This window comes from Cuculus canorus, chromosome 2 (assembly GCF_017976375.1).
Source record: "Cuculus canorus isolate bCucCan1 chromosome 2, bCucCan1.pri, whole genome shotgun sequence".
In the NCBI taxonomy this organism is placed as follows: Eukaryota; Metazoa; Chordata; class Aves; order Cuculiformes; family Cuculidae; genus Cuculus; species Cuculus canorus.
The window spans coordinates 74,427,780-74,447,274 of record NC_071402.1 but is presented as its reverse complement, the minus strand read 5'-3'; the positions used below and the strand labels follow the sequence as shown (position 1 = coordinate 74,447,274).

Here is a 19,495-nt window from a genome sequence, read left to right as displayed (position 1 = left end):
GAAGCTTATGTGAATGAGGTTTGTATATTTTAAAATTTCTTTCTGAAATTCTGCTTCCCCACTATTTGATAATGTAATTGTGAGCAAACAAAAAAATGGAATAATGAAATAAGAGGAATAGAAAACCAAAAGGAAACATATTTTACTTAAGCTTAAGATAGAAAGTTTCATGAAGGGAAATTATGTTAATTTTCTCGCTTGACTGCACGGCTGATTCAGAATGAGATTTTTGTTCTGGAATGTATGGGAAGGACTATTGCCTACCTGCTAGGGTAAGGCTATATAAATTAAAGAGTAGTAATAGTCATATCTAATGATGTCTGAAAAGTACAGTGGTCAATGAAAGTTCTCACATCATTACTCAAATAATGGAAATGTATCGATATAGAAAGGCCTTGTGTGATGCACCTGCCCATCTCAGAACTTCAATAGATGTCATCAATTTTTCAAAAACCTTTCATGCTAGGGCTCATTGTGAATGTTCATACAGCATCCTCATTTATTTCAGATTCAGTTCTTCAAAAGAACTAAAGGGATCAAGAGACCCACTTTCAGCTGAGCTTTGGTGGAAAGTTATTGTATAGTTTCCTTACTACTTTGCAAATTGTAACTTTAAGCCTCTTTTCAAAGTAGCCTGTGAAATGGCATTTTGCAGGCACCTTCTTAACCATGTCTAATTAGTGGGGGAAAGTAAAATATAAATCTTTAATGGGGATGCTGCCTAGCGAATTTTAAATGCCCACAAATAAGAGCTTGGGAAAAGCATTCCTACATATATATACACATATGTATGCTATCTTAATTTTTTGTCACACATACTATTTTATTTTTTCCTAGTCTGAGATAAAATGTTTGGAACAAAGAACCCTAGATTGGTCTTCTATTCAAGTTGTAACAATTATGACACTTAGAATTAGTAGTACAGATCCAAATTGATCTATGTACTTAACACTGGGCATGCTACGTGAAGAAAGAGAAGGAGTGCCAAGAGACAGTCTCAGACACACTCAAAATACAGTGCAGAACCACAAAATATACGTAAAGATAGCTCTGATTAATTTATGGTGGTGGCACACAATCTTGAATATCCTTGAGATTTTTTCCTCTAGATTTCTCCACCCTATACTGAAAAAGTACTGCTTGATTCGTGTCACTGTCCTCATTTTTACTGCAAAAACACAGATTTTGTAACATGTGATTATGTGGAAACTTGCACCCAGGCAGGATGGACTGGGCTGGAAACATTCCAAGTCTTTATGACTATGCTGAATTGCATGTGCCTAACTTTTCTGGCAGAAGTTCAGGTTTCAGATTTTAAATGGATCTCGTGCACTTTCTCTTGACGGTACCATTTGTGGACTGTTAATAAGATGTTGATATGGTAAAGGATTTCTTCAGTTGTTCAACTCCTGAATGACAACAAAGCAGGATTTTTCCTACTACAACCAAGTTGCTCTTCATTTCAAACATGTGTAATGTGGATGTGTTTCCCTTTTTCCCGTGAACTGTCCTGTCCAGAATGGAAAAGGACAGTTTTATACGAGAGAATGTTGTAACACTTAAAACTTTTTTTTTTAATTTATTTCACCAGGTTAGGGTTGCCTTTTTAACATATTAGAATCTAAATTCTGTTTAATCAAGAACAGTGTAATGGAAGAATAGGATTTTTCAGCCTGGAAGGGAGAATACTAAGTGGAAATCATGGAGAAGCTGAAGAGGGTACTGTTAATTTTTTATTGCCTCTCTTAGTATGAAGCAGGCAGCATGAAGCTCATAGTGGCAAAGAAAAAGAGAAAAAGAAAGAAAGAAAGAACACTTTAAAAATGTATTTAACAGTAGGCAAAACAACTAAGGAAAGAAATAAAAAGAAGTTACTCAGCTGAAAACCAGCTAAGAAAATTATATTACCAAAATAGAGCTGTGTTTCTTTCTTTGAGATAGAATACAGACATAGCATCTTTCTTTTTCCCTTCCTCTTCACACCACTCTAATAGGAGGAAAATAATGCCTCTCGTTTCTCAGTCTCTTATTTTTTTACATTAGAGAGGGTTAAATGGTCTAAGAAAGTCTCAGCATCATGGTATTCACTTACTCTCTGAATACGGCATTAAACTCCTGATATAGTATAAGGATCTCCTTGCTCACATTTTTTTGCTGTTCCTGAATTGCTTATGCAGGGCTTTGGAAAGATTGGTATTGGTTACCATCATAATTTTTCACCTGTGCCCATAAAGAAGCCTAAATCAATGTAAAAATAATATGACCAACACTTTTCCAAGGTCATAGCCAAAGGATATTTTAGGACAATAGGGGAAATTCTAGTTGTGATTAAGTCAGGAGAACGTAATGGCAATCTGTAGATGCTAAAGAAAATTTTATGTCAAGAAATCTATGAAAAGAAGCAGACAGAGATGAATCTTATCATGTTTGTTGATATTGCCTGTCCTGTTTTTAAGTTGTGAATACTGATTTGGTAAAATTTACCCTGAAGGCTGTTCACACAAAGCTTGCACATACAATCCTTAAAAAGCCCTTGCATAAACACCACATAAATCTGTTTAATAGGAGCTTTATTATTTAGACCATCTTGGGTTTTTGTCATTTCTGGGTTTTATTTTAAGTCCTCAAAGATAGTGTTCAGTTTTCAACTTAATGAGCATCATTATAGCAGCTTTACATAGTAAGAGAGCATATAAAGGCAAGAAAGAATCAATAAGTACATTTTACATCACGGTAACAGCTGTATTGGAACAGAGAATACGTAAAGAAAGGTTATCTAGGTGGTTCAGAGAAATTCAGGAAGGAATAGATTATGAAAGTACATGGAAGAGATTTTTCTATAAAAATACATATACTAGCAAATAACGCGTATAAAATCTGTTGGCTCATTTTGCTGTTGGACAATAGTTATCATTTACTCCTCCTTAGGTTCAAAGGAACATTTATTTTCTCTGTGAATTACAAGCCAGTTTGTTGCCTTCGTATAAATTAATTATCTATTTTTGGATGATGGAGGGAGGGAAGAAATCATACTAAAAAAGGTAGCAAATGCAGAAGGTCTGTATGCTCCAGAGTAATTGAAATATTTAAAATAATGAATGAAGGCAAGTATTATATTTAATGCATTGATACAATTTTGAATTCTAATTCAGAATTGAACTTAGTTTAACATGATCATATTTTGGCTAATTGTAATTCAGCAGCCCCAGGAAATTTGATCTCAGTTCTGTGTATGAATTGTCAAAAAATGCAGTCATTTTTTTAATCTACATGGTTTAAATAGAAATTGACTGTAGAAAATAGTTACTACTTTTAAGAAGAGCAATTACTTTTTTGGACCCTTCCACTGAAGGAAATTAATTCAGTGCAATTTCCTTTTTGATCAGTATTGTGTCATACAAAACTGCAATGAGCATTATGTTATTTAATGTCATGGAGGTTTTTTATTTCCCACAGCAGTTATTTCTTTTTCATAGTCTCTGTTTATTCTGTCTATACTAGAAAGTTAAATGAGTGTCTTTCTCTGTATGGAACCCAGGTCACCTACTGTAGACTTCTGTTTAATACAATGCAGTAGTCTGAATTTTATTTTATTTCTGCTTGGGATCTGTGCACTTAGTTAGCAGGGACAGGCTATGGTGATTTCAAGAGAGAAATTATTTCCCAACACAGTAAATATTCCTGAGGAGAAGTTATTCCTTGTGAAATATTTGATGATGTTTTTTCTTGGTTATGTTTTGCATGTTTCATTAATTTCCTGTGTGTCTTTTTGAAAAATTTCGGCGTTGCAGATGATCTGCAAAATTCTTTGACTAGTTTCTAAAAATGCACAAGTGGTCAAAACGATGTTTATGAGCACGAATTCAGTTGCACAGAAAAATGCACAAGCATGAATTCATGTTTCTGGTTTTGCTAATGCAGTTCTTCTCACTGAATACAACAGATAGTTGATAGCAGTTGAGCAGTGGGATAATTAATACCAGCCTGGATTAATTAATGGAATATAGTAGAGAGCTTTCCTGAATTTTTGGCAAGCTGCCCTGGTTCTGGACACTTTATGGGCTCTGCCACAGTCCACATGACAGTTTTACCCTTCTCAAAAATCAGGTAAAATAGATGTGAATCAGGAGTAGTATGTACAAGAAACACTTCTCATGTTGTTAGCTTCAAGTTTTAGCAGTACTTATGTCATCAAGATTCCCATTTTCCAAAAGCTTTCCTCCATTGTAAGTAGATTGCCTGAATATCGGTTTTTGGGTTTTTTTTTTCTCTTTTGCTTTTCCTATCCAGATCTGAAAAGAAGTTCAGGCTGGTTTCAGTTTGTCTGTACAGTAAAAATCAGGTTTAATTGTATTTCTGACTACTAATTTCTGATTCAATAGGAATCCCATATATATGACTAAAGACTTTTTTTCTAATATGCACACCTTTATACAACCATTGGAAAAGCTTAGAAAAAATTCCTGGGAATGAAACTTCTCTCTATCATGCTACTTTTCCTTTACAAAAATGGAATTTTGACTAATACTTGGTTCCAATGGGAACAGTTTTCTTTGATATGCTGATTTTTTTGCTTCAGAACAAATAGCACCTATTGTTTAAAAAAATAATAATGTAAAAGAAAAACTTTAGAGAGTCCCCCTAGGCAAACAACAAGAAAAACTGCAAATATCACATGTATCGACTAGCGATGAATCAAAACATTATTGGCTTGAATCTTCTTTTGATTTTTTTAACTACTGTTTGGTTTGAAAAGAAAAGAGCCACATTTTTTCCTCTCAACTACTTTCTGATTCCAAAATTTCATTTGTTAGATTGTTACAGACTGGCAGTGCCAAGAACCAAAATAAGCCTAAGAATCCATTGTCTATTTGGAGTTTTTCTTGGTCTCCCAAACTGAGTATCTTTTTAATTTGAAGCTCTACGATTTCAATCTGAGGGGTTGCTTTTTGGATGAACTTAGCTAGACAATTTTTCTTTGCAAAAAAAAATCTAAAAAATATTTAAAAAATGACAAACTACCAAGTATATAAATTTCAAATACAACTGCCTTACTCTGGAAGATAAAGTGAAATATCTTCATGTACTTAGGTTTTGTATTTAGTCTCTTCTATGATGTAGACCCTGCAGTATTATACAATATTGTTAAATGCATTTCTGCAGTTCAGAATGCAGAAAACCAGCTTTTATTTATGTTTATTCATTAGATTTTCATCGATCCAGACTCTGGAAATCACTCAATAGGAGATAGTATTTGGTGTGGCAACTTGGTGGTTGATTTTTTCTGTTGCTTCTGAAGTATTTAGCCTTTTCATTCATCTTGTGTAATAAGAAGGCAGCAATGCACTCTAGAACTTGAAGTCCTGATGTAGCATTTACTGTTTCATAATTTACTTTTCTTTTCACAGGGATCACACTCTACAGCCAGCCATATGGAGGAGCCTTGCTGGATGAGGACAAAATGTGAGCAAACTCTGTATCTCAAAAAATACGTAACAGCTGTAATCAGCAGACAGTTGAAACTATTAATCCAGTAAGCATGTATGCTGCATGCAAAAGATGTTGTGACTCCACAGATGCAGTTCAGTTTCACTGAGTGAAGTATTTTCTCTATTTTGGTGTTTCTATGTGAAGTCTAGAGATTATACCAGCTATAACTGCCTTATTTTGTAAAGAAAAATACTGAATTTACACTGGCTGTACTTTACAGAGTGGTTTTGTGAGCAGGTCATGACATTTTCAAACAGCTTAACTGCTTCAAATGGTTGTCTAGTTTTTAAAATTCAATTTTCTGTAGATAAAAAATATTTGCAAAAGCTTCACTTTACTATTCAGATTTAAACACATGCTGTGTTCTATAACTTGCATATAGTTTTGTGACTTAACACATCATCTTGCTCCTGTTCTCTGATTAGACATTGACAGTGTACAAACGCAGTGTCTGCAAACAGGATTAAGGTCCTAATGTCTAGTTTTCATTTGGTAAGAAGCTGGCCCTGTAAATGCTTATGTTTGGTGAGATTTTTTTCCCCATTGTGTTTTCATTATACCATTTTGCTTTTTACCCTAGAATGGAGAATGTTCGGCAGTGTGGGGTAGCACTGTGTATCATGCTGGGTTTCTCTATCCTTACTGCATCCATTGGAAGTGCAATAGTGAAAGATAGAGTATCTGGCACAAAACGCTTACAGCACATCACAGGCCTGGGTTACAAAACTTACTGGCTTGCTAACTTCTGCTATGATATGGTATGTATCATCTGGGGCCGTGTGTGTTCAGGTGTAAATTTTTGGCTAGTTTTTCATAAATGAGCAAAAGAAGATAAGGTTACAAGGCACGTGAATAAGATTTGAATTATGCAGAACAGCAGCTCTTGGCTATCATGTTAACAGGCATTGGGACACTATTCCTACTTAAACACTGTGAAAGAAAATTCTTTAAGGTAGGGACTGTGTTCTTTGTTCTCCAAAGTTGAATTGTAAGGTGAAGCATATGATATCATTAGATAACTATACTATTTTACAAATAGAAGGAAGCTGGCTGATCAGCCTAGACAAAGAGAATCTTCCAGACAGCAGCTCAAAACAGGAGTTTCTGTGCTTTGATTTGCCACTGGTAGAATCTTCCACATTATTGCAGAGGCCTGAAAATGCTAGTCAGGTACTTTAAAGGCATAATTATGTTGTCTGATGGTGGGTAATACGAGAGATACTCATAACTGATACCTTTTATTTCTGGCTAGATTGGCAGTAAAAAATATTCTTTATTAATTCACATACACAAAATTACTTAGATCAGAAACAGGTGAAGTCTCTGTCTTGAATGTTTATTTTTCTCATACAAAGTTATTTCTACTATTGTTAACATTACAAATAGTATTGTCTGTATAATTTCATTAACAAATCTGAAAATTTTCTTTTCTTTTCTTTTAGAAATACCACAAAAGTTTATTTGAAAATACCACAAAAAATTTATTTTTCTCTAAATCTTGCTTTTTTTAATCAAATGTAAAGACAGGAATGCCACTGAGACCTCACTGTGGTAGGCCACATTTAGGCCAGCACATTTAAATGAAACAGGAAATTTTCGAGATGCTGCTAGTCCCCAGTCATTGATTTTTCATCAGTTGTGCAGTGGTGCACATTTGGATTCCATGTAGGCAAGAATTCCACAAATTATCTTCAAATAACTTTTTCAAAGATGACTCTTTAAAAACTAATTTTAAAATTTGCTTCATTGTATATATGTGTGTGTGTATATATATATATACACATATACAGTATATATATATATATATACACACACTGGTGTGTGGGTGTATGTGTGTGTATATATATAATGTAAGGCATTCATATACGTCCCTTTACTGAAAGGCTGTTTCATAATTCACTTGTGATGAGGCTGGCTATAGCATTAGGTGAGTGTTCAGTGGGAATTTGAGATTAGATCATCTACTTCCGAGAAAGGGGGAGAATTACAGTTTTTAAAGAGCTAGCATGCTGTGTGTTGATAGTTTGCTTTTTAAAGAAGTTGTTTTGGATTGGAAGATTGGTTTCAGAGGCAGTTGTGAACAATTGGTGTCACCTGGATTATTCAAAAGTAAAATGATTCCTGGCCCCAAAGAAGGGACAAACTTTTTGCACCTCGCTTGACACACTGGGTCATGGGAGGAAGGGCTGTGATCTAGCATAGGCAACATATACATGAACTACCTTGGGCAGGAACAGAGATTTCTGGAACACTCTTCTCAGACTCTTCTAAATCAGAAACATTACAGCTTCACCCATCCATGCTTGAAATCAGAATTTTCACAGCTGAGCAAGCTTAAAGTAAGAGCACATTTCTCCAAATTTTATTTTCTTGGTCGATCTTTGTATTCCCTTTCTGCTGTGTCAGATAAGAGGGCTCGGCTAAAATCTCAGTCCTTCATCATTCAGTTTCTCCGTGTGCAGCAAACTCAACTTCTCGTTTTCTGCCAATCTCTTCCTTTCAAAATATTCTCAAAAATTCAGCACAATATTACATGATCAATCATGATCTGGGAAAGAAAAAACACTGCTTTAATGCTTGCAGATCATTTAGAGACAGTGAACACATGAATATATGAACTGTCAAACTTGAAATCCCTGTACATATTTTAAGTATTACAGACTATGTCCTATACTATTGGTAGCATAATCTCTACTAGACTTGCAAAATATTTGGTATATGAAATTATGAAATTGCTGTCATGAGAATCAGGCTGTTCTTACTTTATTTATACATGTAAATGGTATTCTTTACTAAACTCAGCAAATGGAAATTGTGTAAATACAAAAAAAATTAATGACAAATATAGATGTTTTGTTCAGATTAAGGTTGTGTCACTACAGGGGCAAAATTAAGGTTATTTTATTTTATTTTTGCCCAAGTTCTATAACATACCATGACTACAGGTAAGATTTCTGATAGAATTTAATGTTTAAACTTTATCTGTCTGTCTGTCTATCTATCTATTTATCGCGAAAAAGTCCCAGGTCTGTTGAAACATACCAGGACTCAAATGCCTTGTCATTTCTCTATCATATTTTTAACAGCTCTATAATAACTGAAACGTAACCTGTGCGATGGTATGGTATGATATTTATACATGTCACTGAATAAGGTACACTGTGAACAAGATGAGAACATTATGTCTGCCTACATTTCACTCTATTGCCCTTCTTTTTAAAAAAAAGTCTTGTCTTGTCATTTGGAAAGAAGTCATGCACTTGGGTTTAATTTTGAACAGGTTTGCATTGTACATCAGTTAGAAAGTCCAGTTTTAATGGTAAGGATGTTGTTCTTCTACACTAAATATTTAGCTAGACTGATTTGCTGCCTCAATTGAAGTTGCACCTCAAAATCTCAGTTATATTAGGATGAGATTAAATGTTATATAACCAGAAATGGAGCAGTCACTTCCCTAATGATCTCACCTTCATTGCACAGAGCAAGCAAACACTGAGGCTGGGACTGAGCAGAAATTTTCAGATCTTGGCATTCCTAGCTGCAAGCAGAACCCATCTCTCTTGAATATGTGGATATGAATCCCCTGTACCAATCACATCCTCCTTACCTGAAGTATTTGGTTACCAGGATGTCAAGAGACTATAAAGAGAAACTATATTGCCTGTTGCCTGATAGCTGTAACTCTTCTAAATATCATGTCTGTTCCCATTAAAAGTTCTTGTTTGCTTGATCAGCATTCACAGTTCTTCATTAAAGTCTCCTTTAAAATTGTATTATTACTCTTATGACTGAAGCAATAACCAGAAACTCCTATTTCTGTATCCAAGACTCTGTATTCACAGTATAATTTGATGTTTTGGAGCAATAGTTCCACATAGACTCATTATCTTGAAAACTTAGCTTGTTAAATGGGTGTATCGGAAGCATCAATAGAATGGAATTAAGGGAAATATTCAGTAGTCGGATTTTATTTTGTCAGGCATTTTCATGTGTATAGGTGTAAGAGGAGCAGTTTCACAGCAAGTGTGTACTATGAAATGTTGGACCTCTTCTGTCTAATTCTTCTTAATTTATAGTGTAATTCTATTGAAAATATGGAAAAGTTAATTTGTAGAGCCCTGCAATGTTAATTAAGTAAGACCAGTATGAGATGCTCAGCAGTTAAGTGCCTTTTTTTCTTTTGTTTCTAGCTGTTTTACATGGTTCCAGTCACCCTGTGTGTTGGTATTATTGTTGCCTTCCAGCTGTCAGCCTTCACTTTCCGAAAGAACTTGGCAGCCACTGTTCTCCTGCTAATACTTTTTGGGTATGTGATTGGAAATGCTGCTATGGAATTATAGCTTAGAAGAAACAAACAGAAATCTTTAGAGTTGGTTTACACCTGCTGCTGGATGCATGATTTTTTCTCTTTGGGAATGATTATAATTCAGTAAAAGGCAGTGAGAAAACAGGCTGAAACATGATCTTGAATGTTCCACACAGAAGGTGAAGGGGAAATGCTCAGCCTGTATAACAATTATTTGCTGTTAGAAACTGTATGTTATCTTCCAAAAAATGAAAGAACAATATAGGTCAGAATTTCAGTACTTAGCTGTTCTGAATACCATCAAGAAGGTAAGAAGTGACAGTCCTTCATCACAGTTCCACCAATTTCCAATAAGAAGGTTGTCCAATGCTGGGCTGGTTGAAGGTTTTCTCCAAATAGTACTGTGACAGAAATAGTCCTTCTATATCACCTTCTTGCTTGGTTTCAGTGGAAAAACTGTCATAAAAAGTTAAAATAACTGGTTAAACAGAAGGTTGGTTTCTCTGTAGAAATAAAGCTGTTGAGCCTTGGGCTCTATCAATATAATGGTCTGTGTATTCTGTTCCTTTAACTCTTTCTATGTGCAGTCCCTGGTGATGTAAGATATACTGAAGACTAATAGTTACAGCATAAGCGTTCTGGGAAGAAGTTTCTTTCCTATTTCAAAGAACTAATTCTTGCTGCTTTTGTATAGTGGAATGCATATCTTATGAGACATATTTTTAGATAAAACTATTCCATGACTAAATCACAGGGGAGGAAATTACAACAGAAATTACCTTCTACAAGATCAGGACATGTTCCATTCCAGGAGTAATCACACACAAACGTTAAAAAACCAAATCAAAACAACAAAACAGAACCCTTATTTTAATCTTCCAACTGTTTTCAAGATGTCATGCCTCCACCAACTCATTTTTTGGAAAACTCTTTCTGTGCCTCCATAGCTGAATGTGTTCTTTGAAATTCCAGCCTAAGTTTATTTGGAGCCATAATAATAATTCCCCCTCATGAAACATCTTCTCTGTCACAATTATCCGTTCCCTGGAGAATTCCATTATCTTTTTTCCCTATAACTTTAGTTTGCACTCATCTTTTCTGGGCATGAGTGGTCAGGCTCGTGTATAATATTCTAGAGGTCATGATGCCAGGATCTTGTAAATAACGTAGATGGAACATCCAAAGTTCATTCTTTTTTTCCTATTGTCTTCCTTCTCTTTCCTCCTGCATTACTACCAATTAATTTCTTCAAGTTTCTTCAAGGCAGAAATTCTTATCAGTCGTAGTGTAAAGATGGTCTTACACTTACAGCTGTTGAATCCTTCTTGTCATCCAGTTGCTCTGAGCTTAGCATAACAAAAGCTATCTATAAAGATCTTAGACAAGCAGCTAGCAAAGCATACAGTACATAATCGTATGTCTGCTGAAGTCATGACATTTTCTGTGGTACTGAGTCATGACATTTTCTCTGTTAGTAAGAGTTACGCTGGCATTGTTTTAACCAAAGTATTGAGTTAAAGTTCGGGCATTTCAGAAGAAACAAGCATTCACTGAAAAGCTGGAATGTCTCTTGATGTCTTTTTGTTGACTGCAGATGCAGCTTAATCATCTCAACATAATCCCCCCTGTACCATTCAGATTTGTCTGACATTATAGTGATTTTTAACAAGAAGGTTTATGTATTCAGTGTGTATTAATATATATTAAAGACAAAACAGCTGTTGATCAGTAAATTTAACATGTTTCAAGGGCACTCTGATAAATTTCAGAGTTTCCACTCTTCCTACTCTACCCTTCACTCAGCCTAACTGCACAGTAAATCTGATGAAGCCTAATGTGGTCATTTTATCCTTTCTCAGCACTGCTCATGTAATTCTCATTCATCTGCGTTCCATAATGCATCCTTTTTCCTTTTAAAGTTTTATTTTTCTCTTCAAGGTACATTTGTAAACCATTTCTGGTCTAGAACAAAGAGAAAAATCGCCCAGTTATATAAAAAAGTTAACCTGTGCCCAGAAAATGGTGTGCTGGAAAGACTAATCAACGATTTCCTAGCGTGCTACTTTACAACTGATTTCTTTTAAAAATATGGTGCTCCTTTAACTCAACTGCATTTTTTTTCTCTTCTAGTTGATAACACAAGTGTTATATAGTACAACTGATTAAGCGCTTTTGTCCAAAATGCTCTGTCTTTGATACTTACAAAGTAACTACAGCTGAAGCTGAAGGAAAAGAAAGAGGATAGCAATGTAGGTGTGACTGGCAGCTACTTCAAAGGCTGCATTGGAACATCATACAACTTTAGTGTTCCAAAAATCTTACTCATTTCTCAGCAGCTATATGCAAACAAACCAAATTTTGCTTTCATTTACTGCATAGTAATAGCACTCTAAATCTTGTCTTTTTCTGGAGGTATTTCCAAGGATTGACTTGTCTTGTATTTACAGTATTCTAATTCAGAGCAATTCCTTCAGAGTAGTAAGGTTCTGCAGAGAGATCTAGATAACTGGACTGACGGATTGAGGCCAGCTGTATGGCATTCAACCAGGCTAGGTACCAGGTCCTGCTCTGGGGTCACAAAAAACCCATACAATGTTACAGGCGTGGGGAAGTGTGACTGGGAAGCTGCCTGGTGGGAAAGGACCCAGGAGTGTTGGTCTGCAGCTGGCTGAACGTGAGCCAGCAGTGTGCCTAGGTAGACAGAAAGACCAATAGCATCCTGGCCTGTATGAGAAATAGTCCATCAGGATGAAGGAAATGATTTTTTTCCCCTGTACTCAGCACTGGTGAGGCTGCACCTTGAATACTGTGTTCAGTTTTGGGCCCCTCACTACAAGAAAGAAGTTGAGTTGCTGGAGCATTTCCAAAGAATGGCAATGAAGCTGGTGAAAGGTCTAGAGGACAAGTGTTAAGCAGAGCAGGTGAGGGAGCAGGGGTTGTTTAGTCTGTAGAAGAGGAGGCTGAGGGGAGACCTTGTGCTCTCTACAACTACCTAAAAGGAGTTTATAGCGAGATGGGTGTTGGCCTCCCAAGTAACACGTGATAAGGGGAAATGACCAGGAGGAAATTACACCAAGGGAAGTTTAGATTTGATATTAGGAAATATTTCTTCACTGAAAGGGTTGCCAAGTGTTGGAACAGACTGCCCAGGGAAGCAGTTGAGTTACCATCTCTGGAGGTATTTACAAGAAGTGTAGATGTGGTGTTTGGGGACATGTTTTAATGGTGAACCTGGCAGTATTAGGCTTATGTTTGGACTTGATGATCTTGAGAATCTTTCCAACCTAAGGGGTTTTTTGGTTCTGTGAAAATTTTTTTCTTAAGGTGATGGATTTTGGCATCCTTAGATGAAAAAAATAATTTGTAAAGCACACAATATTGAATTTTAAAGTGACTTTTATGGCTTATAATCTAAACTACTGTTTAATGCATTAAAGGAAGGGATCCACAGATCTTTGGCTAGTTGCTTTTCATTGAACTCACTGTTAAAATTATTATAGATACATATATTAATACTATTTAAGAAGGATTTATATCACAGAATCACAGAATCACAGAATCACAAGGTTGGAAAGGACCCATTGGATCATCGAGTCCAACCATTCCTAACACTCCCTAAACCATGTCCCTCAGCACTTCATCCACCCGTTCCTTAAACACCTAACACAACTGTAAATATACACACTACATACATACTTATCATCATGTAATTTTTTATGCTGATATTTATGCTCTATGCTCCTGTAGTCTATGTACTGTTTCCTGGAAAGATAACTCTTGCCCTACGTTCAGTGGAACACAAATTTCTGTTTTCATGACATTCATGTACATCGAATTGCCTGGGCATTTGTTTTGTGGAACTAGACATATCTTAGTCTTTATGAAAAATGACTGCTCCATTTTGGATAGGTGTCTTGCCAGAATGGAGAGCATCTTCCTTCTTAAAGATTTACATTGAAAATTACATAGTCATGAACATGCTGGCTTATAAGGACAATAAGTAACTGTGCACTCATTTTTGATGCCCATTACTCTACAAACTGAATACTTGATTACCATTCTAACACTATATCTGGCAAATTTCAGTTCTTTTTTATCACTGGCACAAATTATAGTTCCCGTTAAAGGAAAGTTCCTTCTTTTCTTTCTTTTTCATTTCCTTGCTCAATATCTCATTATCTCCTTCCTTGGTTTTTTTTTGTTTTGTTTTTGGATTTTTTTTCTGTCTATGAAAGCCTATAAGAAAAGGTGATTGCTCACCATCCATGATTTAAGTTTCAAATATTTGGTTTTAATTCTGTCTCTATGTGAGCGGCTTGTCAAGATGCATGGTTTTGTACTCATTCAGAGATCAGGTTTGGGAGATTTCTGGAACAAGAAAGTAAATATATGCAGTTGATATATGCAAAAATGAATCATATCTGCTCACTGCATGGCAATAAGTATTTATACATCTACAGAATCTTAAGGTAATTTGAGGTAATTAAGTAAATATATAATATATTATATATATAATTAAGTATATATATGCCAAACCTGTCCTTTTTTTCAGTTGATCAAAAGAGTTGTTTGCATATCTTAAAAGGAGAAAGCATATATATTTTTTCTAGTATGATAACTGTCTCTTTTTTTTTTTTTTATGGAGCCAAAACATAAGTGATTGTGATAATTTTGTTTCTTTAAACTTTCAGATATGCAACTTTACCATGGATGTATCTTATATCCAGATTCTTCTCAAGTTCAGATGTAGCTTTTATTTCTTATATCTCCTTAAATTTTGTGTTTGGCCTGTGTACCATGCTGGTTACTCTCTTACCTCGTTTGCTAGCTATTATTTCCAAAGTGCAGGTCAGTATAAAAACTCCGCTTTACAATGTGTTTGTTTATGTATGTGTATGTTTATATATATGTACAGAAAAGATTTTTTCCAGCAGAAGAGCACGTGTTTTAAACATTCATTATTATTCTGTCCTAGTATAACTATCTTGAATTTATCTTGTTTATAACTTTAAAAAAAAATGCTCCATAATAACAGAAAAAAACAGTGTTACTGGAAATCTTAACATTTTCCAGACCATTAAGTTGTAATTGACACATAATGAGAGCTGTTCTGGTCCATTGAATAGATTATATGCATTCTAAAATGTGTTTGAAAAATATTGACATAAGAGATAAGCCAAGCATTCCTAGGATGTGTAGTGCACTGTATGAATTGTAATATGCATTGCCACTCTATTTATGTAATTTTCATTAATTGTAATGGTAATTATGCAACTCATTGGAGAGGAGGTCCAGAATATGTATGAATATCTATGCATGTACAAGGTCAAAAACTTGATGTTTGAAGTCAAATTACATGTTACTCCAGTTTGGAGGCAGATTTAGTCTTCATTTTGATTTAAATTGGTGTTTTAGAATTAATAACATTCAAGTACCAAATTTTTAAGAAAATAGAATGATCATGGCCACGTGTTTTGTTACTGTCTGTGAACCTCAACTAAAGTTAGAGTCCCAAGGTCCTAGGCAGTCTAAAATACAACAAGAGCTTAACCCTGTCCCAAATTAGTTTACAAAATGCTCTTCTGAAATCAGTTGACCTTGAGGGAGATTTGAATGCTGTATCCAACTTTTTAAGTGTGCTTAATATGCTGTCACAGAAGGCTAATATTTTTCCTTTTCCTTTTTTTTTTTTTTTTCCTTTGGTCTCCTTCTTGATGATTCTTAATGCAGAGTTTTCAGAACATTTACAGTATCCTCAAATGGGCATTCATCATATTCCCACAATTCTGCTTAGGCCAGGGTTTAATAGAACTTTCATACAATCAGATCAAGTTTGACCTGACCAGCAACTTTGGAATAGATTCATACGTGAGCCCCTTTGAGATGAATTTCCTGGGCTGGATTTTTGTGGAAATGGCCATACAAGGAACACTACTTCTTCTTCTACGGCTTTTTCTTCACTGGGAGTTCCTCCAGAAACCAAGGTGTGTTGCCGTTTGTATTCTGTCATAGCGGACAATTAACATATTTTTAAAGAAAGAAAATTATAGATTTCCTTGAAGTCTGAAGATGTATACTTCTGATAACACTGTCTATCTGAACTAGCAGAAAATGCAGAAAAAGTACGAGTAGTTGTTCTTTCCATTGGATTCTGCTGAGATCTGATCACCAAGTTTAAGGGCTTGCAATCAGGGAAATAAACCAGAAATACCCAGAGTACAGCAACGTCAAATTTGCGATATATCATTTATTACCATCTTCTGTTTTAGGGGTCATTGTTCAATTAACAGCATGGTCAGCCCTTCAGAAGATGTCGATGTAGAAATGGAGCGACAACGACTGTTTGGTGGAAGAACTGATAATGATGTCCTCCTTCTGTACAACCTCAGGAAGTGTTATGGAAGTTTCAGTAAGAAGAATACAGCTGTGGAAAGCATTAGCTTGGGAATACAGAGGGGTGAGGTAAAGAGATATTTTTTCACCTTTCAGAATATACACAATTTTGAACAATTGTTCAGGCATAATCGAAATGTCTATGGTCAAATCGTAGGATAGAATCATAGAACAGTTTGCATTGGAAGGGACCTTAAAGATCATCTAGGTCCACCGTCCCTGCCACGCACAGGGACACCTTATGCTAGATCATTTTGCTCAAAGCCTCATCCAGCCTGGACTTCAAAGCCTCATCTAGCCTAGACTCTCACAGCCTATCCTCAAATCGGAGGTGCTTCAGCCCTCTGATCATCTTTGTGGCCCTCCTCTGGACTTGCACTAGCAGATCTACGTCCCTTCTGTGCTGTGGGTTCCAGAATTGAACACAGAACTCCAGGTGAGGTCTCACGAGAGCCGAGTAGAGGGGGAGAATCTGCTCCCTTGATCTGCTGGTTACACTTCTGATGCAGCCCAGGATATGACTTGCTTTCTGGGCTGCAAGTGTACATTGTCAGCTTATGTTGAGCTTCTCTTCCACCAGCACACTCAAGTCCTTCTCTTCAGGGTTACTCTCTATCCATTTTCCTCCCAGCTTGTAATTGTGCTTAAGGCTGCCCTAACACAGATGCAGGACCTTGCATGTGGCTGTGTTGAACTTCAGGAGGTTCACACAGACCCAAGTCTCAAGCCTGTCAAAGTCCCTCTGGATGACATCCCTTCCCTTCAGCAGGTCAGTTGCACCACACAGCTTGATCTCATTGGCAAAGTTACTGAGGGTGCACTCAATCCCACTGTCCACGTCCTTGACAAAGATACTAAACAACACTGGTCCCAATACCAACTCCTGAAAAATGCCATTTGTCACTGATCTCCACTTGGACATTTTGCCATTGACCACAGCAATTTGAGTGCAACTATCCAGCCAATTCCTTGCCCACTAAGTGGTCTGTCTGCTAAATCCATGTCTCTCCAATTTAGAGACAAGAATGTAGTGTGGGACAGTGTTGAATGCTTTGCACAAACACAGGTTGGTGATGTCAGTTATTCTTCCTTTATCTACCAATGCATAGCCCCATCGTAGAAGGCCACCAAATGCATCAGCTGTGATTTGCCCTTAGTGAAGCCATATCGGCTTTCACCAATCATGTCTTTATTTTCTATATACCTTAGCATAGTTTCCCGGAGGATCCACTCCACAATCTTGCCAGGCACAGGGGTGACACTGACCATCCCCTACTTCCATGGCTCTTCCTTTCTTCCTGTTTTAGAAGTGGGAGTTACGTTTCCCCTTTTCTACTCAGTGGGATCTTCACTGGACTGCCACAACTTTTCAAATATAATGGATAGTGGCTTAGCAACTTCATCTGCCAGTTCCTTCAGGGCCTGCAGATACATCTGATCAGGGTCCATGGACATGTGCACCTTCAGGTTCCTTAGGTGGTCTTAAACCTGATCTTCTCTTACAGTGGGTAGTTCCTACCAGTCCCTGACTGTATCTGTAGATAGTAGCACGATCTATAGACAGTAGCAAGATCTGTAGACAATAGCAAAACAACTTCAATTGTAGTATTTTCTGAAAACAAATAACTGGTTAAAAGCAGAAGTTATGGTGGTGTTTAAGAAGCAACTCTTCACCTATTTTTTGTGTTAAAAATTCATGAAAGCCTTGTTTTTTTCTTCTTGTTTATCTGTACCAAATTACTGTTTTATAGGCTAACATAAAAAACAAGTAGGTAGCATAGCAGTTCAATGGCAAAAGAGAAAGCAAAGAATACCAAGGTCTGTTGTAACTGTAGATGGAATCCTGAGTTTGTCACTGTGGCAAACTTGTAGTTCCTGTGCTGAAATAATCACAGTATATTTTGATATAGCATATCACATACTATTTTAATACATTCAAATTTAGCGCTCAATGTGGTAATCTTTAAGATTTCAGAACAGCTGCCACGTTTTTTTTTTTTAATTCAATGATTTTCATGCTTTTGGTAGTTGCAGATATTAATTTCAAAATTACTGATTAGGAAAAGACTTTTCTTGATTCATAACAGCAAAAGCAAATTGGAAGATATGAGAAATTAGTGCATGGCAGCAGCACAGGTCCAGTGATATCCTGCCAGTTATAGGTCAGTTGTTAGGTAACTGAGGTAACGAGGAGGATGTTATTGCTGATTGAAGCCTATTTACCATCTAAAAAGTTAATGAAACAGGTATTTTAAAAATTATGGAGTGCTCTATGTAAGCTTAATATGAATCCTGTCCTAGCTTAAGCATATATTCATTGCAGCTGGGGTTCTGAAACAACTGTTGAGAGTCAGGATGTGTCTTGGTTATTCAATTTTCCATTACTTGTACAGAGTGAAGCAGCTCATGAGAAACAGAAATATTGACTCTGTAGACTGGTAGTCAGGACTTTCAAACAAAGCTTTAGATCCCTAGGTTCAAATCTAACATTTACTAACAATATAGATAAATAACACAGTTATTGGGCAAGGTTTTAAGTGGAGGGGTAGGATTCTGAATAAATCACTTTTAGGTCCTACGCAGTAATGAAAATATTGTATTTGTGGGTTTTATGAAAACTTATTTTCTGTGGGAAAGGGAATTTGCACGTACAGAATATCCATATATTGTATCTTACAAAAATGGAACAGGAAATATGAAAATGGGAGAAGAATAATTAATATTGATAATATTGATTACTTTTCCTCCCTTTTTTTTTTTTGGTTTTTTTTTGGTTTTTTTGTTCTCTGTTAGTGTTTTGGACTCCTGGGAACAAATGGAGCTGGGAAAAGCACAACCTTTAAGATGTTGACTGGAGATATCAGCCCATCTGCAGGACGTGCTGTTATCAGGACTCCTACAGGGTAAATAACACAGGGTTTGGTCAGAATAACGGTAATTGATAATGCCAATGATCAAAGACTGAGCATGTCTTGAGTCCTTTATACTGTACTCTAAGGACCTATTTTGTTCCCTTTTAAATGTATATTGCTTTATTGCTGTTAGTCTATGCAGGAAAGTAATTTAGCATTATTTAATTCCATCTGACAGCTTTGTTAATTGAGAATAAACTCATCTGATCACAAAAGAGCAGGCTCTAGGAAGCCTTAATATATAGCCTTTTAAAATAGTAACAATTATGAATGTATGTCCAGATGCATGACACACATCCCCTATAGTAGTGCTGCACTGAAAGTTTTCAGGGTTTGGCTGACGACCAGTTCTTGGATTAGACAATTTTAAAATATTTTCTGACACGTGTCCTAC

General features: G+C 36.1%; 1 protein-coding gene across 1 annotated transcript in view; it reads left to right on the top strand.

Annotated features, from left to right (window-relative positions):
• ABCA13 (ATP binding cassette subfamily A member 13) overlaps window positions 1-19,495 on the top strand; it is a 183,328-nt gene that overhangs the window by 124,326 nt on the left and 39,507 nt on the right. The window contains exons 42-48 of the mRNA XM_054060143.1: window positions 5,409-5,463; window positions 6,071-6,248; window positions 9,681-9,796; window positions 14,488-14,644; window positions 15,527-15,780; window positions 16,066-16,258; window positions 18,983-19,092. Coding sequence (XP_053916118.1) covers window positions 5,409-5,463; window positions 6,071-6,248; window positions 9,681-9,796; window positions 14,488-14,644; window positions 15,527-15,780; window positions 16,066-16,258; window positions 18,983-19,092 — 1,063 coding nt within the window. The remainder of the gene's footprint in view (window positions 1-5,408; window positions 5,464-6,070; window positions 6,249-9,680; window positions 9,797-14,487; window positions 14,645-15,526; window positions 15,781-16,065; window positions 16,259-18,982; window positions 19,093-19,495) is intronic.